The 18,756-nt window shown below is 39.4% G+C and overlaps 1 protein-coding gene across 5 annotated transcripts in view; it reads right to left on the bottom strand.

The window, feature by feature from the left end:
* KCNIP4 (potassium voltage-gated channel interacting protein 4) overlaps nucleotides 1-18,756 on the bottom strand; it is a 1,121,260-nt gene that overhangs the window by 514,453 nt on the left and 588,051 nt on the right. Inside the window, exon 1 of one of the 5 annotated variants that reach the window (XM_072737990.1) lies at nucleotides 7,747-8,087. The exons of the other annotated variants lie outside the window; for them this stretch is intronic. Within the exon in view, the coding sequence (XP_072594091.1) occupies nucleotides 7,747-7,846 (100 nt within the window). The 5' untranslated portion in view covers nucleotides 7,847-8,087. Of the gene's footprint in view, nucleotides 1-7,746; nucleotides 8,088-18,756 lie in introns of those variants that run through there. 5 annotated transcript variants of the gene reach the window in all.

The following is an 18,756-nucleotide window of genomic DNA, read 5'->3' as shown; positions in this document are numbered from 1 at the left end:
AGAATCAAAAGTTCCTGTGCTGTAGCTCCGAGAAAGAAAATGAATGGCTTTTGATTATAGTAACAAGTAGCCCCAGAATCAGTTTTAAATCCAACCAAATCAATCAATGACAACTTCCTATTAGTAAGAACTGCTCTTTGGAAAGCCTAAAACCCTGTATAACATCAACATTGTGTTACTCTGAGCAACTGCATCCTACAAGTACAGCTCTCACTTGCTTAGCAAGCAAAGAATTCAGCTTTCAGTTTCAGATATTGAGGGGTCGCCTCCTTTCTTTGGAAGAAAAGATCGTGCCTGACCTTAACGGCAAAACACACAAAACATCCTGGACAGGGTTCTAAGCCCCCACAAATACGAACTTAGGTCAATCCCCACAACAAACAGAAGAGGGAGGGTGCTGTGATTATTCCCACCTAATATATAAAGAAACTGAAGTATGGGAGATTGGGGTGCTTACCTCAAGGCAACTAATATGTATGAGAGCTAGAATTTAATTATTGAATCCAATTATTTTGGCTTCAGAGCCTGTGCTCTTAGCATCTATACTCCAAGATCTCTCCATAAACACTGAAACCCACAATTGGTACTGTTTCAGCAGTAAGATTTGTTTTGATGATGAGTCTCCTGACCTGTTCAAAGGCTTTTCAAATAATTGCATCCGAAAGCCTGGATGGTGGGGGTGAATTTCAAACAGAGAGGCCAAGGCAGGCCTCTGTGAATGGTACCAGCAATGAATAAAGGAGTTTAGCTTCCTGCTTTTAATCATCAGAGGGAGGAACAATTAGGATAACTGCCCCTGTGATTTATATATGTATCTACTGAGTATAAAGCCTGGGCCTTCCCTGAAATTCATCTACTGGGACGTTGAATGGCTGCCAGGTAGGAACAACTCTCTACCACTAACTTATTCGGACAAATCATTAGGGTGGAAAACACCTCAGTTCATACCTCAGCTTGAGGGTGCTTTGTGGTAGTACCTACTGCTAATGATAAAACTATGCTAGAAATCACCTTAACGTCAACCAAGTCTTAGAATCCTTGAGATGTAGAGTTACTGGTCCACTAGCAAAATAACTTAGAAGAGCTATTCTTATGTTGGGTAAATATTTTGTGGATCTTAGATCACGTTCGAAATTTATTTTTTGAGTGTAATCCATGAGATTTTTTTTTTTCCCTTTGCAGAGAAGAGTTCTGTCAAAAACAAGTCACTTGGTAGTCGTTTAATCTCTTTGGGACTCCATGTTTTCATCGATGAAACGATTGCTTTGGAGCTTGCAAATTTCTGAAGAATTTTCCATTTTACGAAGCCTCTATAAGTGAGTCCTTAGATTATGTGATCTATAGATATATCTTTCCCTGTTTGCCCTCTTCCTTATTTGTTAATTTATTTCAGTTCATGATTACAGCTGCGTTTTCACATAGATGCCTCTACATAGAACTAGAAGTAACAAGAAATCAGATTTTTAAAAAGGAACTTTTTTTTTTTTTTAGTTTTTATAGTCTGTAGAAAGGTTTTATATTAGGGGTGGCTTTTATTTATCTGTGTACATTTTATCCTATTTTTGAACATTTATCTTCTGTAGTCATAGTGAACACCATCTGGAACAGTGCCGCTATGAAGATACTGGAACTAATCCAGATTCCTCCACTTATTCCCTTGAGACTTTGAGCAAAGCATTAGCCTCTCTGATTCTCTGGTTTATCCACCAGCAAACTAAAAGTAACACCTGCAATCTGGTCTGGTTGGTATGATCATTCCAGGACATGGCATAGGTAACCCTCATTTCACCTTGTTTGTCCTATGGACTCTCAACTAAGGTAAGCTTTCTTCCTTCCTCCCTTGCCCTCTGTTTCCCATAACTAGAATGGTCTAGTTCCTTCTGCTCTAGATCTGCTGAGAAAGGCTGGACCGTGTTTTCTGTTGATGACCATCCCGGTCAAGCCTAAAACCCCATTGAGGCTTGTGTTATGCTCTAAATCATTGCTGGATGCACCTACTCCAAAATCCTACTCCAATATAAATCATCTTATTTATCTTTGTTTGCCTATGCTCCAATCAATCCCCTCCATTAATCTCAGATCCTTTCATAAATAAACCCCTTCCTGGATTTAAGGTCTCTTCTTTACATAGTTGCATCTTATTTTGAATTTCTTCCTTTCCCCAAAAATCACTAACTCTTCTCTGTCTCATCATTTTCCAGCAGTCCCACCTGTTACCCATAGACAAATCAGAAGCTGGCTCCATCTGAGAACAAACATGTATATCTATTTTCTTCTCAATTTTACCCAAGGCCCAAATAAAGACTATATTTGTTTGACTGGAATTTAATGCAGATTCATTTATATTACAAGATTTTGTCTTATTTATGACAGGGGCTTTAGCATATTCTTTACGTTGTAGTTAGACTAGTATAGTCTTTATGTCAGCATAAATATTTATGCCCCCCCTTCTTTTAAAAATATAGCACACATGCATGTGAGGAGGCAGGCAGAAGGAGAGGGATAAAAGGAATCTGTAGGCTGCACATCCAGCACAAAGTCCAACGTGGGGCTCAGTCTCACGATTGAGATCATGACCTGAGCCAAAATCAAGACCTGGATGCTTAACCAACTGAGCCACCCAGACACCCCTGGATATTTATGCTTATTAAACAATGCTAGTGACTAAGTGTTCTGCATATAAAATGTGTTCTGCATACAAAATGTGTTGTAGAAACAGTTGATGGATATTTGACCTAACACCCTCACCTTTTCACCAAATTGTTTGCCATTGCCATCATGCTGGAATGCTGAGGAAATTGAAATTATACAATAGGATATAGAGCCTCATGGCCTGAGTTTGACTTCCACCTTTATGACTTACTAGTTGAGTAAGCTTGAGCCAAATTACTTAGCTTCTGAAAGTCTAGGTTTCTCATCTAGGATGAGAATCATAGTACCTACCTCAGAGGACCATAATAAAGATTAAATAAGATAGTACTATACAATACAATGCTATGTGAACACTTTAATTCACAGACTAACATTATACTGTGTTTAACACTTGCCTTATATATAGGTAGTCTTCATAAAACTAGATATTTATATTATTTATCATTATTTAATTTTTAAAAATAAGGTCAAGTAATAGCCCCAAATCACATGACTATTATGAGGCAGAGCTGTGCTTAGAATCCAAGTGAATAACTCTGAATTCTAAGTGTGAGAATATATTAAGTATCTGAATATACTAAGTCCTCTTCCTTAGTTACTATTTAGACATTAATATTCTTGAGATAAAGGAAATATTACTATAGAAGATCCTAAAGAAATTCAAATGGTATAAATATTCCCTTTGTTCCTTTCCTAATTGGTGTAAAAAGTATGTTTCAGTTTTATAATACTTCCATAAATTATGTTTGTATTTCTTAAGCATTACAGCTTAGAAAAACTTTTCTGATCGTCCAACTATCCATCAGCTTTGGCATGCCATTGCATATAGGAAAGCAGAATGCCAGGAGAATTCAAAAAAAGAGCCTGCTTTATGACTTTCAAATAGGCTATTTAAGATGGAAATAATAACCCCCTTCCAGGCATCTCCAGCCCCTTGGTCCTCATTAGACATCATGAAACGCACACACAGTCAGTACTACTTTCCAGTTGACCCAATTTATTGACAGACCCAACACATCCACACTTCTGTCAACAGCACATGAGAACTAAGAATTTAGGTTCCAAACATCCATCTCTGTGTACATGGCTAATACCTTGTGTAGGGCTCTTGAGGAAGCTTGCATTACAGTGTCACAGATACCTGATAACTCAAGTGAGCTGAATAAATACAAAAGAAATTCTAATGCTTATTCATTCGACAAAGGACTTAGATTATCAGTTGATTTCCTTTTGTCTTTTTATTGAAGACAATTGCCAATAAAAATGATTTTTTTCAAGCCGTGTGTTATTGCATTTTTGTAAAATCTTGTCTTTTACAAAGGTTGTTAGTAGGGAGAAGGATGGTTCTTTCTTAATCCAGTAACTACTTCAGCATGATTTAATACATATTTGGGTGAAAAGTAGATATTTTCACAGCCCAGTGTTGCATATAGAGATAATGAAATCGCTCTGCCATTAACATTTTGATTCAATTTCTCCCTGGAATGTGTTAACAGAAAACCACTTTCATGTTTATAGCTGGAAAGGAGGCAATTTATTGTTGTGAGGTTTTACGAGTATTCCAAACCAGCATAACTGTGGAGCTTCCTAAACTCCTCATTAAGAAGAGAGAGCTTATGAATTCACAACTCAGGAATTCTGTGTGTGATATCCTCAAAACTTTGCTCGAGTGGAAACTATTATCTGTATGCATACTTACCAGGTATTAAGATTACTTTGTTTAAAAAGAAAAAAAAAATGAAATCTAACTGAATTACAAAAACCAAACAAACAAAAAAACAAACACCAAAAAGACCAAAACAATTGACCTCTGAAATGTTAATAAATCATAACATGATGTGTTTGTTATTGGAACTCCCTATAAATTTCAAGAAACTCTATCACAAGGATGCCTAAAATAGCAGTCCCAAATGTCAAAGTCTAGAGCTACAGGAAAGGACATTTCTCTATTCTCTTGAAATACAATGAAAATCTCCTTGAGGTATGATGAATTATCCCACTCTGGAAAGAGGAGGAGAGATCAGTCTCACGGCTGCACTGCATAGCCGTTCCAAAGTAGGCCATTGATACCTATTTCATAAGAAAGGATACGTAGTATAGAAATGATCATGTTTTAATTATTGGATAGACTCATAAACTTTTTGAAATGGAAAGTCTCATGATGATATTCAAGTCCAGTTTTCTGATTTTTCGACAACTAAAGACATAAAGTGGCTTATCCAAGGTTAGAAAATAAAAGGGTGGCAGAGGAAGGGTAAGAATATGTTGTTTTATTTTCTCACATTAAATAATGTCACTAGTAATGTTGCTAAATGCAACCCTTTTTGTTTATAAATATATGCCATGGGCCTACATGTAGTGTTACATGTTTGTGCTCATCACACACATACTGGAACAGAAGGACCCAGGATATCCAGGACCTAAACCCCTGTTCTTCTACAAAGAATGGGAGCTCAAAGTACTCAAAGATAATCAAAAACAAATATTTCAGATTTGAATGTTACCAATTTATTTTGAAGTACATTTACCGTCTATATATTTGAAGCAAGATAGTAAATACATCCTGCAAACATAGTATTATATATATATGCCCTTGAGAACATAATGCATATTGCATATATAATAATACAAAAAGAAAAAAATTCCTATTCTGAATGATAGCTGCATTGTGGAACAGTTTTAAAGTTAGAAGAAAAGATTTAATTGTTTAGGAAAAAAATCAAAATCATCCTCACAGGACTTTAACTTAGGTTCACATCTTTCTACTTAATACTCGAATGTCTTAATGGGACCCATGAACAGCTAGAACTAAGAAAAGTGAAAGAAATCATTATCCCCAACTTACATATGTACAATGGTGGGCAAGGAAGGAAATTCCTAGGTGAAAATAAATCTGAATGAAGTGAGTATCTGTGTTTATTTTTAAGAAAGCTCCAGAAAACCTATGAATATGCTATTTTGATATTAAATGATACTGTTTATCATTTTCATTAATATTAGTCTGTTATTTCAAGTGTGCACATTCTGTTCTGTAGATTCAAACCCTATACAATAAAATAAAACAACTCAGCCTATTCATGTGTTTCATATCTCCAGTAAGCAAAGGATGTGGCCAACTTAAATCTTGTTTTGAAGGTTTTCTGATTCTAACATTTAGTTTGGAGATAAGTCTTATACAAACTTCAAAATGGAAAGCACTACTGCTCTGTTCCTATCAACTTTTGCAAATTAAGTATTATTCCCCCTTCATGTGGTTATCAACATCTTACCATTTCAAAACACTTTCTAAAGATACTGGAAATAATTCAGATATACATTTTTACTGAAGTTTATGAGACAACACATTCTCTCCGTAGTATTAGTACAATATTAGCTTGGGAAATGCTGACATTGCAAAATATAAAACACAAGAAAGAAACTGTTCATACAAATCAGTACAATTTGGAATATAAGTAACAAGGGAAAGGAGAAAAAAATAGTTTCATACAGGTTAGAAGCTTTTAGCAGAAGGAAACACATGGTCTCATTTGGAAAAGTGAATGTTTGTGTTCCTGAAACAAAAACCAATAATACAGTAAATTTGATTCCAAAATCCAGAGAAAAAGCCCTCAACAAAAGAGTTTAAGGAATGACCACACACTGTCTATAAACCAGGTAAAACAAGTCCCTCCACATGGACTAGAAACACTGACACTATTCCATGTTACTGTCAGACTCGGGGGGGAGGGGGGGAGAAAGAAAAAAGGGAAAACAAAACAAACCAAACCCCAGTCCATTAAAATGGGAGGTGCCTGTCACATTTGCCAGGTAAAACAACACACCAATGAACAGAGAAGCCAGATCAAGGTACTGGTTTTATGACAATGCACAAGATAAAGTCAATTTTAAAGAACAGTTACCACTTCCAGGATTTAGAATTTATCTTCGTTTTTGCATTATAAACGTCTCCATCACGGAGGGCTCTAAAAGAGCATTCTGCAAACTTACTTTAACAAATCTGGCTCTCCACCATCCCTTACCCCACAAGGAGTTACGAATGTAGGTTTCTGATAACCTACATCAGAGTGACACACTTAGCTGTAATTTGATGTTTGCTATTTGAAATTGCAGTCATGTCACATGTGGTAGTCTTTCTCTGGAGGACTGGATTAGTTGTGGTTGTAAATACATTTATAACATATTTGCATTTTTACTCAAGTTTAAAATTTGAAACAACACGGATACCAAAGCATAGCTATGTCACATAACATCTAGGGATGCTTTTCAAAAATTGCTCTGACAACTTTACAGAAGCAATAACTAGCTGTATGCAAACATGCTCTCAAATGTGTTCTGAGCAGTAGGAAAATCATAATATAAATTTACACAGATTCTCAAAGAAACATTTAATTCAGAAAAAAATATATATATATTTTTTAAAGAAAGAGATGATTGCTAAGGAGAATAGAAGAATGAGCCCCTGAGGAATGTAAACAGTAGCACTTGAAATACAACTGGCCATTTGGAATCTATGTTAAAGTCTGTCATGAGCTGGGGACTCTGCCCCTTAGAATGTACCTTGAAATGTAAAAAGGTAATATTATAAATGCTTCTCCAGACAACCTTACAAAAAGCTTGCCATTCTTAGGCTCTCATCTTAAACCATAAAAAATTATAATAAATGTATATCTATTTCCATGTGACGAATGCATTTGCATAGCAACAAACAAATAGACCTCACAACATACCCGAATAAAATTTGCTGATGCAATAAAAGGGGATATAAGATTTAAAAGAAATCTAACATCAATATGGACTAGACGCTCTCAATATCACAGACATACCAATGAGTAACCTCTAATTTCCTAGGTTTTGGTTCTCACATTTTGATTCAGTGTTTCTCACAGTTTTAATGTTCTGCTCTGAAAACATTACTGAAACTTACAGAAAAGTTTATTTTATTCATCTTTCCTACTCTGAAAGACCTGCCTGTCTTCATGTCCATCCCAGAGTAACATTTCTCTGATCTCATTTCAGGTGCCTTTCACATCCGCTGAAGAAATTTTTATTGCAAAACAGAGAATTTTTAGAAGTCACTAAAAAGCACTCCCTTACCTTCTAAACCTGCTTCAATCAGCCCAAACTGTTCCAATAATTTAACAAAAAGCACAATGACGATCAGAACTGCTATCATTTCAAGCCCTTCCAAGTTCATGGTCAGCTAGGTCATGGTCCGACCACAGCCAGTGAGAAGTGCTCCTCTGCCTGGCTTTCTTTGTAAAGCCATTAAACTACATTAAGAAGGCTACTGCCAGAGGAGAAGGGGAGGAGGAGAGGGAGAGAGAGAGAGAGAGAGAGAGAGAGGATAAGAGAGAGAGAGAGAGAGAGAGAGAGAGGATGAGGGAGAGAGAGGGAAAGAGGGAGAGAGGGAGGGAGAGAGAGAAGGGAAAGGAGCCGAGATGGAGAGGCTGAGAAGGGCGTGAATCCATGCAATGCATCCATCCCGTCCAGGTCCAGGGTAGCAGAGGCCAGCAGTGGCAGCCGGATTAAGCGGGCCCGTCGGAATTATCGGCTTCCAGGTCCTCACTCTTGCACAGAGAGCCAGCCCCGCAAGGAGGAAGGCGCAGATCCCCCGAAGACCCGAGGTCGCCAGGACGGTCCGAGGAGCAGTGATGAGGGATTGATGCTCGGCGGCTCCTGGACCAGCGCCCCGCCGCCGGCTTAGTTGGGCTGCTCGGTTGCCTTGGCAACGGAAACTAAGCCAGGGCAGGACTCCCGCTGCAGACCCCGAGGAGCATCTCGAAGCCCAGAGGCGGAGGGACAGCTTGGGTTCGGCTGCTTCCCAAGCCTGCTTACTGGTCACCCAAAGCCAGGGTGTGTTTTGCCCCGACTAGCTGAGCGCGGAGAGGAGCCAGGCTTCCCGGGGCCCTTCAGGATTTACTTTCTTCTCAATGAGTTGCCCTCTCCGAGGGCTGGGTCTGAGTCATCGTGAACTAATATTCTCCGTTGAGTAATATCTGCCACACTGCTGCAAAGCAGGCGTAGAACAAGCTAATAAATATTCTGAGTATTTGTAAATGTTAGGGTTTAGCAGGTACCTTATGCATCAGCTCACTGCCGTTAGATAGACGCCAAAATAAATGTTTCTTTTCAATGTGTACCTCCAATGCTTGTGTGTGTGTGTGTTAACTGAGTTAGGTAGATTCTGAGCCAGTAAAAGTTTGAGAACAGCAACAAAAAAAAAATCCGAAACAAAACTTTGGAGTTTCTGTCTCTATTCTACACAATCACTGCATTCACTCCTCCCCCTCTGACTTCCCAAATACTTCAGGCCTACATTAAAATACAGAATTTTGGAAAAAGAAACAAAAAAGCAAGAGTTACAAAGCATCTCAAAAAGCCAATCCAAAAAAAAAAAAAAAGCCAATCCAAGTCTCCTGTTTCATAGATGAACAAACTGAGGGCCAAGAAAAAAATCCTGAGAGATCCAACAAAGGCAGAGTAAGGTAGATGGAGTCAGGCATCCCTAACTCCTAGCTGGCTTTTGAGGCAATGTGGTGTAACAGTGCAGAGAATGGACTCCAGAGCCAGACTCCCTGGATTCAGGTATAGGACCCCTTACTAGCTGTGTGACCTTGGCTAAGTTACTTAACATCTCTGTGCCTTAATGTGCTCATCTGATGATGATAATAGCATTTTTCTCATTGTACTGTTGAGAGAATTAGCGAGTCATGCTTTTAGAACAGAGTGAGTGTTGAATCACTCCTAGCTTTTCTTTCTTTCACAAGTGTCTCCATGCTCCATTCAAAGTCACCCTAGGATGGAGCCCTCACCCTATCATTCCCTTACTCAGAAGCCTTCCATGGCTCTTTATTTGCCTACTGAATAAAGTTCAAGCTCCTTTGAACAGCGTCCTAGTCCTAGTCTGGGACCAGCTTGAGAATTGCACCTCATTGTCACTACTTCTGTACATCACCTAACGTGACAGCTCAGCTTCCTTCTCCCAAACTCACTCCGAGTATGTCCATCTCCAGGCTTTGTTGAAAATACTATCTCTCTGGAAAATCCTTTCCTTACCATTTCTGTGTGTCAAGTCCCTAAAACTCACCCAGGGAACTTCTTCGAGCAGAATTGTAGGAGAAATCTCTCCTGTTTTGGGGTTTTTACGGTACCTTTTCATCTTCCGATACATTATATTATAGCCACTTGAGCACACATCTTCACAACTTATGAGTAGGCTTCTAGGAGGCAGAAATCATGTCTCCTTTACCTTTATGTTCCCCACATGCCTCCTTGAAGGGCACGTTACAGTTCACAGATATATGGAATAGATATGTGTTGGATAACAATAGTCACCATTAATTGGGTAATTACCATACACCAGATCCTTTATACACATTACTTTTCCCTCCTAGCCACTCTGGAAATAGACATAATTAGATGAGATTTACAGAGAAACACTAAGCCTCAGAGAGTTTAAATAGCAGGCTCAAGGTCATGCCACTGGTGAGTGATAGGCCAAGTTTCAAACTCTGATTTGTTCAACTCAAAGCTCAATGTCCCCCCCTGCCCCATTATTCTAAACAGCTTTAAACAAATTAAAAATCCAAACATTGGCACAAATGGTTGTCAGCCCAGGAATGAAGGTTATAACCAAAATGTTCCTCCCAAACTGTTCTGCAGCATCCTAATTAATCCACCAACCCCTGTAACTTTGCAACAGGAGAAGTTTCTAAACTACTGGTTAAATAAATTCCTGGATCTTCCTTCCTGCTCTTTTGCAGGATTATTATTACTTAAACACACATCTCCTCTGGTCTCTACAGAGGATTGTTGTACATTTTTCTACCCAAGGGAACTCAGTAGAGCCCCTCAACTTGCCGGGTAAATGAAAGTCAAAGATCAGGTCCTTTATGTTGGTATTCAAAATTGATGTCCTGGCAACAAAATAAAAAATAAACAAGTGGCACTACATCAAACTAAAAAGCTTCTGCACAGCAAAAGAAACCATCAACAAATTAAAAGGCAACCTACAGAATGGGAGAAAATATTTATAAGCCATATATCTGATAAAGGGTCAATAGCAAAATATATAAGAAATTCAAACAATTCAGTAGAAAAAAGAATAAACAAAAATAACTTAACTAAAAATAGGCAAAGGTCCTGAATAGACATTCTTCCAAAGAAGACATACAAATGGTCAGCAGGCACATGAAAAGCACTCAACATCATTAACTATCAGGGAAATGTAAATTGAAACTTCAATAAGGTGTTACCTCACACCTGCTAGGGTGGGTATGATCAAAAGATAGAAGTGTTGCCAAGGATGTGGAGAAAAGAGAACTTTTGTGTACCATTGGTGGGAATCCAATTGGGAGTGCCATTATGGAAAACAGTATGAAGTTTCTTCCAAAAATTAAAAATAGAATCACCACATAATTCAGCAATTCCTCTTTTGGGTCTATATCCAAAGGAAAAATGAAATCCGTACTTCAATACCTGCACTCTCCTGTTCATTGATTGGTTTCTCACAACAGCCAAGATATGGAAACAACCTACGTGTCTGCTGATGAATGAATAAATGAATGAATGAAGAGAGAATCTGTCACACACACACACAGGAATATTATATAGCCTTTAAAAAGAAGGTAATACTGGAATTCGTGACAATATGGATGAACATAGAGGACATTATGTTAAATGATATAAGCTATGCTCGTAAAGAAAAATGCTGGATGATCTCACTTATATGTGGAATATAAAAAAAAAAGTTGAATTCACAGAAGCATGAGTAGAACAGCAGTTATCAGAGGGAAGGGAGATGGGGCAAATGGGAAGAAGCTGGTCAAGAGATACAAAGTTGTAATTTGTAGGATGAATAAATTCTAGATATTTAATGTAGAGTCTGATGACTGTAGTTAATAATACCATATACTTAAAATTTGCTAGGAGATATTTCCAGTGCTCTCATGAAAGGTAACTATGCAAATAGATATGATAATTAGATTGACTGTAGTAATCATTCTTCTCTCTATATAGAGATCTCAAAATATCATATTTTACATCTTAAATACATACATACATACAAATAAATACATACAAGAATATATCGATGTTCTTTTGCTGAGAACCATGTATGGGTGGGTTGTTAATAAAAATTGCCAGGGTGAGGGTCTTCCCACTGGGCCTGGATATATATAGTGTTCCCTTGGAACTGAACTGTTCTTCCCAGAGCCTGTAGGTTTCCTTTTGGATCATCATCTACCTCCTAAGCCCAGGCCTTTCCTCTTGCTGTTCCCACTATTGGAATGCATATTCCCGGATTGCTCCAGGAACCAACAACTATATTTAGGTCTTGGCTTTGAAATCCTCACCACAGAGAAGCCCCTGTAACTGTCCTGTGTGGAGCCCCACCCCTTCCCCTAACCCTGGAGTCACCACCCTCTACTTTCCTCCAAAGCACTATCACCACCGGACAGATACATTTGTTCGTGTGCTCATCTGGTATCTCCTCCTGCTAGAATGTAGCCTCCTGCCTATGGAGGCAGGGATTTGGGTCCATCTTGTCCACTGGGATACCCTTGAACTTAGAAATAGTTCCTGGCACTAAGAGGCAGTGACTAGCTGTGGAATGGATAATGTAACTGATATTCTCATCTTTTTTAAAAAGCCACCTGCTCCCGGACTCATCTGCCCGGACCTCACTCCCTGTGATCTAGAGTGCTAGGTCTGCCTGTGGACACTTGTGAGGTTTCTGCAAACCCTCCTATCTTGACCATCTCTTTTCTCAACACCTTATGTTAGTAGGATTTGTGGTTCCTGATGAGGTGACCAAGGAAAGCAATATAACGAAGACAGCAGAGAAGGTCTCCCAGTCCCAAATATCTAAGCACCACTGGTATGCAGGGTGTGAAATATCTGGAGAGCATCCACTCCCATCCTTTCCTTGTCAGCTGAAGGAACACCACAATCTAAATAGGTAAAGTGGTTCTGTCAGTAAGTCCTAGTTTCAAGTCATAGCTCAGACTTAGATTGAAACATTCACCCGGTATTTTTTTCTTCCTATGGAGCCTGACATTCTCTTTTAAGAGAGAAATATCGAAATGACCAATACAAAGAAGAGACCTGGGTACCGACTCCAGATCTTAGACATCATTGAAGTTAGACTCAGTTTGCCGTTCTCCAAAATGGGACCAATACAGCTCCCTTGGGAGTGTTGTGAGGATTAGATTCCACACCATTTGTAAGTGACAATTGGGCTACATGAGCACATACTTTGCCAAGCACGGGCTAAGCATGTTGGCTGTTCCATCCTCACAACCACTCCTTGGGAAGATAAAGGTTTCATTCTCACAGACCAAGAAATGGAGGCTTGGGAAGAGTTGGTAAATCCCTCCTCATCCCAAAGCACCAGAAGCCAGTCAGGCTGGTCGTTGTACGCTGACTTTCAGGTCATTCCCCATGTGAAGGACCAGGTATATAGTAAGCACCTGATAAATGCTTCCCTTCATGAACACACAAACATCACTGACCTAAGTATCCAACACTGTTATTAAGACTTTTGAAAAAATTGTTTGCCCGTTTTGGATTGATGCAATTTTAGATGCAGGTGCCTCTGCCCTGTGAGTGGATGGATGGGGGGGAAGGGATGAGTATGACGTAGAGGTGAGGGAGGGAAATGCTGCGATGACAATTTGCCGAAAGCTTCTACATGGCATTTTCCCAAGAAACTAATGAGGAGGGTAAGAGGCAGATCCAGGTCTCACTGCTTAAAAGAAGGTTCAACAAAACAACTTGGGGAGTCGCTCAATCTCGACTGCCACATGAAGGTTTCCTTGGCTTGTCCCCAGAAAAATAAACACACTTAATTATGGACACTTTTACTCTTGTACTTCAGAGCATATCAATAAAGTGCAGTTTGAATATTAAAAATCTCCAGTTACTGGCAGGAATGAACCCATTTCTGCTTTGTTTTCAGCAATATGGCTTTTGGAAGGTGTTCTCTTCCCAAATGAGAGATGAGACTGCTCTTTGATGAACTGAGGCAGAGAAGAAAGAGATTCTGCTCATTTGTGCCCTTTTGCTTGCAGGTTGGGATGGTATTAACCAGAATGAAAGGAGAGAAAGGCTTCTCCATACACTACTCTCCGAGCCTCAATTAGCTGACCTGGTCAAAGATGAAACTTCATGCCATTTATTTCTGATCACTTATCATTTATTCATTTGTGAGGTTTTTTTTGGTCCAGGCACCATACAAGGGTATGGGAGCAATCACAATCCTCTCCCCTGTCCTGGCAAAGTGCAAAAATCTATTAAAACAAAATTCAGATGACAATAGCTAGTATTTTTTTTTTTTTTAGGATAATCATTATTTGAAAGAATGGTGAGCTGAGCACTTTGTATGAATTATTTCAGAGCATCCTCACATAAACCCTATGAGGTGACAGCCATTAGTATTTCCATTGAACCAGGGGAAATTGAGGAACAGTGGGTTTCATAGATTACATCAGGAAATATCCAGCCCAGGATTTGAACTCGGATCTGACCCTAGAGATAATAATGAGATAGTGTTTTGGGTACAATTGCAAATAACCATAAGCCATGGCAGCATCTCTAAGTAAATATGGAAAGCGTCCACTTAGGCTTGAGAGGCAGGGGAAGGTAGGCGAATGGAATCAAGATCAACTTTATTGCATTAGGCTTACACCATATAGACATTAAGTCGTGATTTTTTTTTTTTTCCCACAGAAGAGTAGTCTGCATTGCATGGCCCCTGGAGAATAAGACTAAATCTTGGCAGAGAATTCATGCAGAGCCTGGAAAATACTCAAAGCCAGCCAAATCACTTGTCCCAACGCCCTCATGACAATTGTTCCCTCGTTTTTCAGGCCATCTCCCATTCTGACATGCAAAATGAGCACCAGTTGCCTGCCTCTAACTCATTTCCCTCCTTTGGCAGTTACTCGATCTCAGGGAAGCTGGCTAAATCCCATGACTGAGTGAATAGGGAGGATATTTGAATTTCCAAAATGAACTGAACTAACACCAAGCAGCAAGGCATCAAATGAGGAATTTATTTCGGTGGTAACATGGAGAAATAACAACTCACATTCATGGAAATACCCAGGAAATGCAGACGTTAGGAGCACACTTGGGTTCAAATTCCCATTTTGCTGCTTTAGAGCTTCATGATTTCGGGGAACTTGCTGAGCTGATTCATGCAAAGCAGAATCGGCGGACACCGGCGCCTTGTAAATGCTCAATAAACGGTACCTATTATTGTTATTACTTATTGAGCCCTTGCTACACCTCAAGTACTGCTCTAATTGTTTCCAGGAATTATCTCGAGAAATATACCAAACTTAGCTTACTACTATTATTATTCCCAGCCACCATGTGTATAAAAATAAGTGAGGTATATCCTCCATTGATTTGGGATTCTAAAGAAAACACATTTCTCATATTTGCCCATCAAGATTACCACCATCCTCACCACAAGTAATATGGGAATGATTCATTCAATTATAATGTCTTGGCTTTTAAATTACTCACCTTAAGAAAATCCATCTGGGTATCCCTAGGTATACCTGTAAATCATATAATATATCTCTACCTTCATCTCTATCTATATCCAATAGATACAGAGAGGGACAACATTGAAATAACTTTCCTGGACACTGGGTTTTGAGACTGTCATAGTCACTCTCCCTTCTGGGACACTCTAGAGCATGAAAGATATAACGATGTCTCAATGTAGCATCAAGATCCACTCAGGCTCAACTGCATTTTCTAAGAACCCGGTCGTCTGCTGAGGAAATTCACCTTCACGGACATATTCCACCGCTCATCGGCCTCACCATCCCCACCGACGCATCACACTGCATGTTCCATGACTAGAAAACGTCCTCAACGGTAAGGAAGCAACAGTGCACCAGGCTTCACCAGACAACCCTGACCTCAGGATGAATAGCAGAGACAAAATACTAAGTTCTTGAAGGCGGTTAAATGGAGGAAGAATAGACAGTGACTCAGAAACACTCTGAAGCTGTACTTTAGCGCATCTTTCCAGGATTGAAGACCAATGGGGGAATTGTAAATGGTGGAGCTATTATCCAGCAATGGCAAGAGAGAACAGAGAGCCGCTGTACAAATATATTATTAGCTGGTGGTGCTCAAAATTTAGTGTGCATCAGAATTACCTAGAGATGCTCTTGAAAGTGAATCTTCAGACCTTCCCCAGAGATTCTGATTTAGGAGGTCTTCGGGAGAGCCCACGAATCTCCTTTTTAATCAAACATTCTAACGGTTCTAGTGCAGAACTTCTCTGGACCACACCATGAGAAACACTGCATTAACCTGCCGAAACACGCCCCCAGTAAGGAACACAGCCTCCAGGGAGACATTTCCCCAGCTTATTAAAAACTAGCCGAGAGTCACACCTTTCACAAACTCGACACGGTTAAGAATAGATAGGAGCTCCATCAGTTTCTCAAACTTCTCTAGAAAGTTTTTTCTCCTACTAGAAGGAAGGCATTTTTAAGTCATTTGTGAATAGATACAAGTTTCCATTCCATGTGGTCATAGTATATTTTGATGATTCATTCTCTGCGTCCATCACAGGTTTCTTTCACCAGGGAGCTTCAGATGCAGCGTAAATGGAGCCAGGACTGTAAACCTTTCCACCCTTCTCGGTGTTGCTACACATCCTGGCTCCCTTCCTCTCGAATCTATCCCTGGAACGTCCCCTGTTTAGCTCCAAACACAATCACCTAAGTGAGGGCCAACATCGATACACAACCACCTTAACAACCCAGCAAAGTGGAATAAACAGCAATTGATGGATGCCGATGCTCAGAAGCGTGAAGCTGATTTAGATAAAGTAGATATTTTAGTTGGAGATCTAATAAAAAAACCAAACAGCAGCCACTTGGAGCCTTTTCCCATTATTCTGCTGGGGATAATCTTTATCTAAATCAATACTATAAAAGTAACAAAAGACACAAAGTTGTCCGATGCCTAATTCATTTACTCTGAAATTATCTAAGACTCAAATAATTGAAACAGGATTATTTATGTGATCGTTAAACCCAGGGCAATTTCTACAGATTTTAGCCCCGCTTAATGGAAATCTTAGCTGCGGATATATATTTAGCCAGATTTCATTCCAAATATTCCTTCCAACAAATTATTCCTCATTACAGTTGATATGCTGAACTTCCTCACAGTAACAGAGTCTAAAAATTGTTTACCCTTTTATTCTACCGCACTAAATAAAAATATGAAAAATAATGCACAACAATTTCCTTGAAAATTATTCACGTTACTTTTATGTTGTAGTTTAATTACTAACAACTCCAACTTAATCACTTTTTAATAACCTTGCTTTTTAACAAGAATAGTTCAAATGTAATAGCAATGATATTTATCTCATGCTAGGATCAAGTTTTGCACAAGAATCAAGCATATATTTTATGTGAAACACACATATGGACTTGCCATTAGTAGGACCACACTGAAAAGAAAGACCAGCAGCAGCAGCATAATGGAAATTGCACTTATTAAATAACAGGAAGTGGCCCTAGAGAAGGAAAGATGATCTTTTACAGATAATTGAATGCATGCTATATTAAATTTATTTATAGCCATCAACAGATTAAAAAATTTTTGAAGGGTCATCAAAACAAGTCAGTCAAGCATGACCTGCTGGGTCTGAGGACACTGCTTCTCTGAGCTGTTAGACTACATGGAGTCGTTTCCTACTGCTGAATGCGCAATGATCTAGGAGTAAAGGCCCTAGATTTGGACAAAGAGAGAAACAGAACTTCAAAGCAGTTACGAGGATAAATTTATATAATTTTTCTGAATGACTTAGGACAAGACAAATTATACTTCACAGTTTCTGTGGATGAAGAGTCTGATTATGGGTGAGCTGAGCCCTCTACTCAGGCTCAAATCAAAGTGTAGGCTGAGGCTCTGGTCACATCCGAGGCTCTGTCTGGGTCTGCTCCGAGACCACTGGTTGTTCACAGAATTCATTTCCTTATGGATGCATGAGTGAGATCCCTACTTTCTTGTGAGCTGTGGGAAAGGGACCACTCTCAGTTCCCAGAAATCGCTTCGGGTCCTTTGCTCGCTCTATGACATGTCACTGACAGTGGGAAAATCTCTCTTATGTTTCAAATCTCACTGACCTCTTTTCAGGGATTACTTGATTAGATTAGGTTCACCCAAGATAGTCTCCCTGAGGATGATAGAACTCTGTTGAGCCTCTCTTCCTCTTCTGACCCACTCTCAGTCTACACTGTTGTCAGAGTGCTTGCTAAAAGCGTATCATTCTCCCCCTTCAGTTTGTAGTGGTTTCTTGCTGACTATAGAATGTAATCCCCAAACCACAGCAAGGCGCACAAGGTCCCTCCCAACCCTCTGAGGAGCTCTGCAGCCTCATCTCCTGACAATCTGCCTTCACGTCCTGTGTTCAAATCATGCTGAAATATTACTGCGGTCAAACTGCCAGGTGGATTTCTGTAATTTCTTCCTTTCCCTTCTGGGAAGTTCATATCTATCATTTAAGAATCAGCTTAAATATTTCTACCTGAGTCAGGTCTTTCACAAAGCTCTTCCCCAACAAGGTTGACCCCCTTCTTTCTGCTTTGTACTTAACTATGGTCCTCTCAAGATTTAAGAGCTGGTTGACACAACCATCTCCTCTATGAAACTATGAGTGCTTGAGAGGATGGATCATATCTCCCACTTGATACTCTACTTATCCATGTGCCGGAAATATATGAGCTGAGCAGTAAAAGTTATAGTAAATGAAGATGCGAAGGAGGAGAGGAAAGAAAGAAGGAAGAAACTAATGGCATGCTGTCTGCAGGGCAGGACTTAGGCCAAATGCATAGCCCTCCAGCAAAGGATCACCGTAGCTAGAATCCACCATTAACATTTTTAATTTTTCACATTAAGCATCCCAGGTGTCCTGAAAAGAACTTAAATGGTAGAACACATTAATCTCTAACACCTTGGTGTGAAAGAGTTTCGTTCATCACTTCTGTACAGGAAAAGTGAGACCACTGACAACCTGACAACTTGATGCCTGATGACACTAATGCATGAAGAAGGAGATAT

This window comes from Vulpes vulpes, chromosome 14 (genome assembly GCF_048418805.1).
Source record: "Vulpes vulpes isolate BD-2025 chromosome 14, VulVul3, whole genome shotgun sequence".
Taxonomy (NCBI): Eukaryota; Metazoa; Chordata; class Mammalia; order Carnivora; family Canidae; genus Vulpes; species Vulpes vulpes.
Note: the sequence above shows the minus strand (reverse complement) of the source record. Positions and strands in the feature narration are given on the sequence as shown.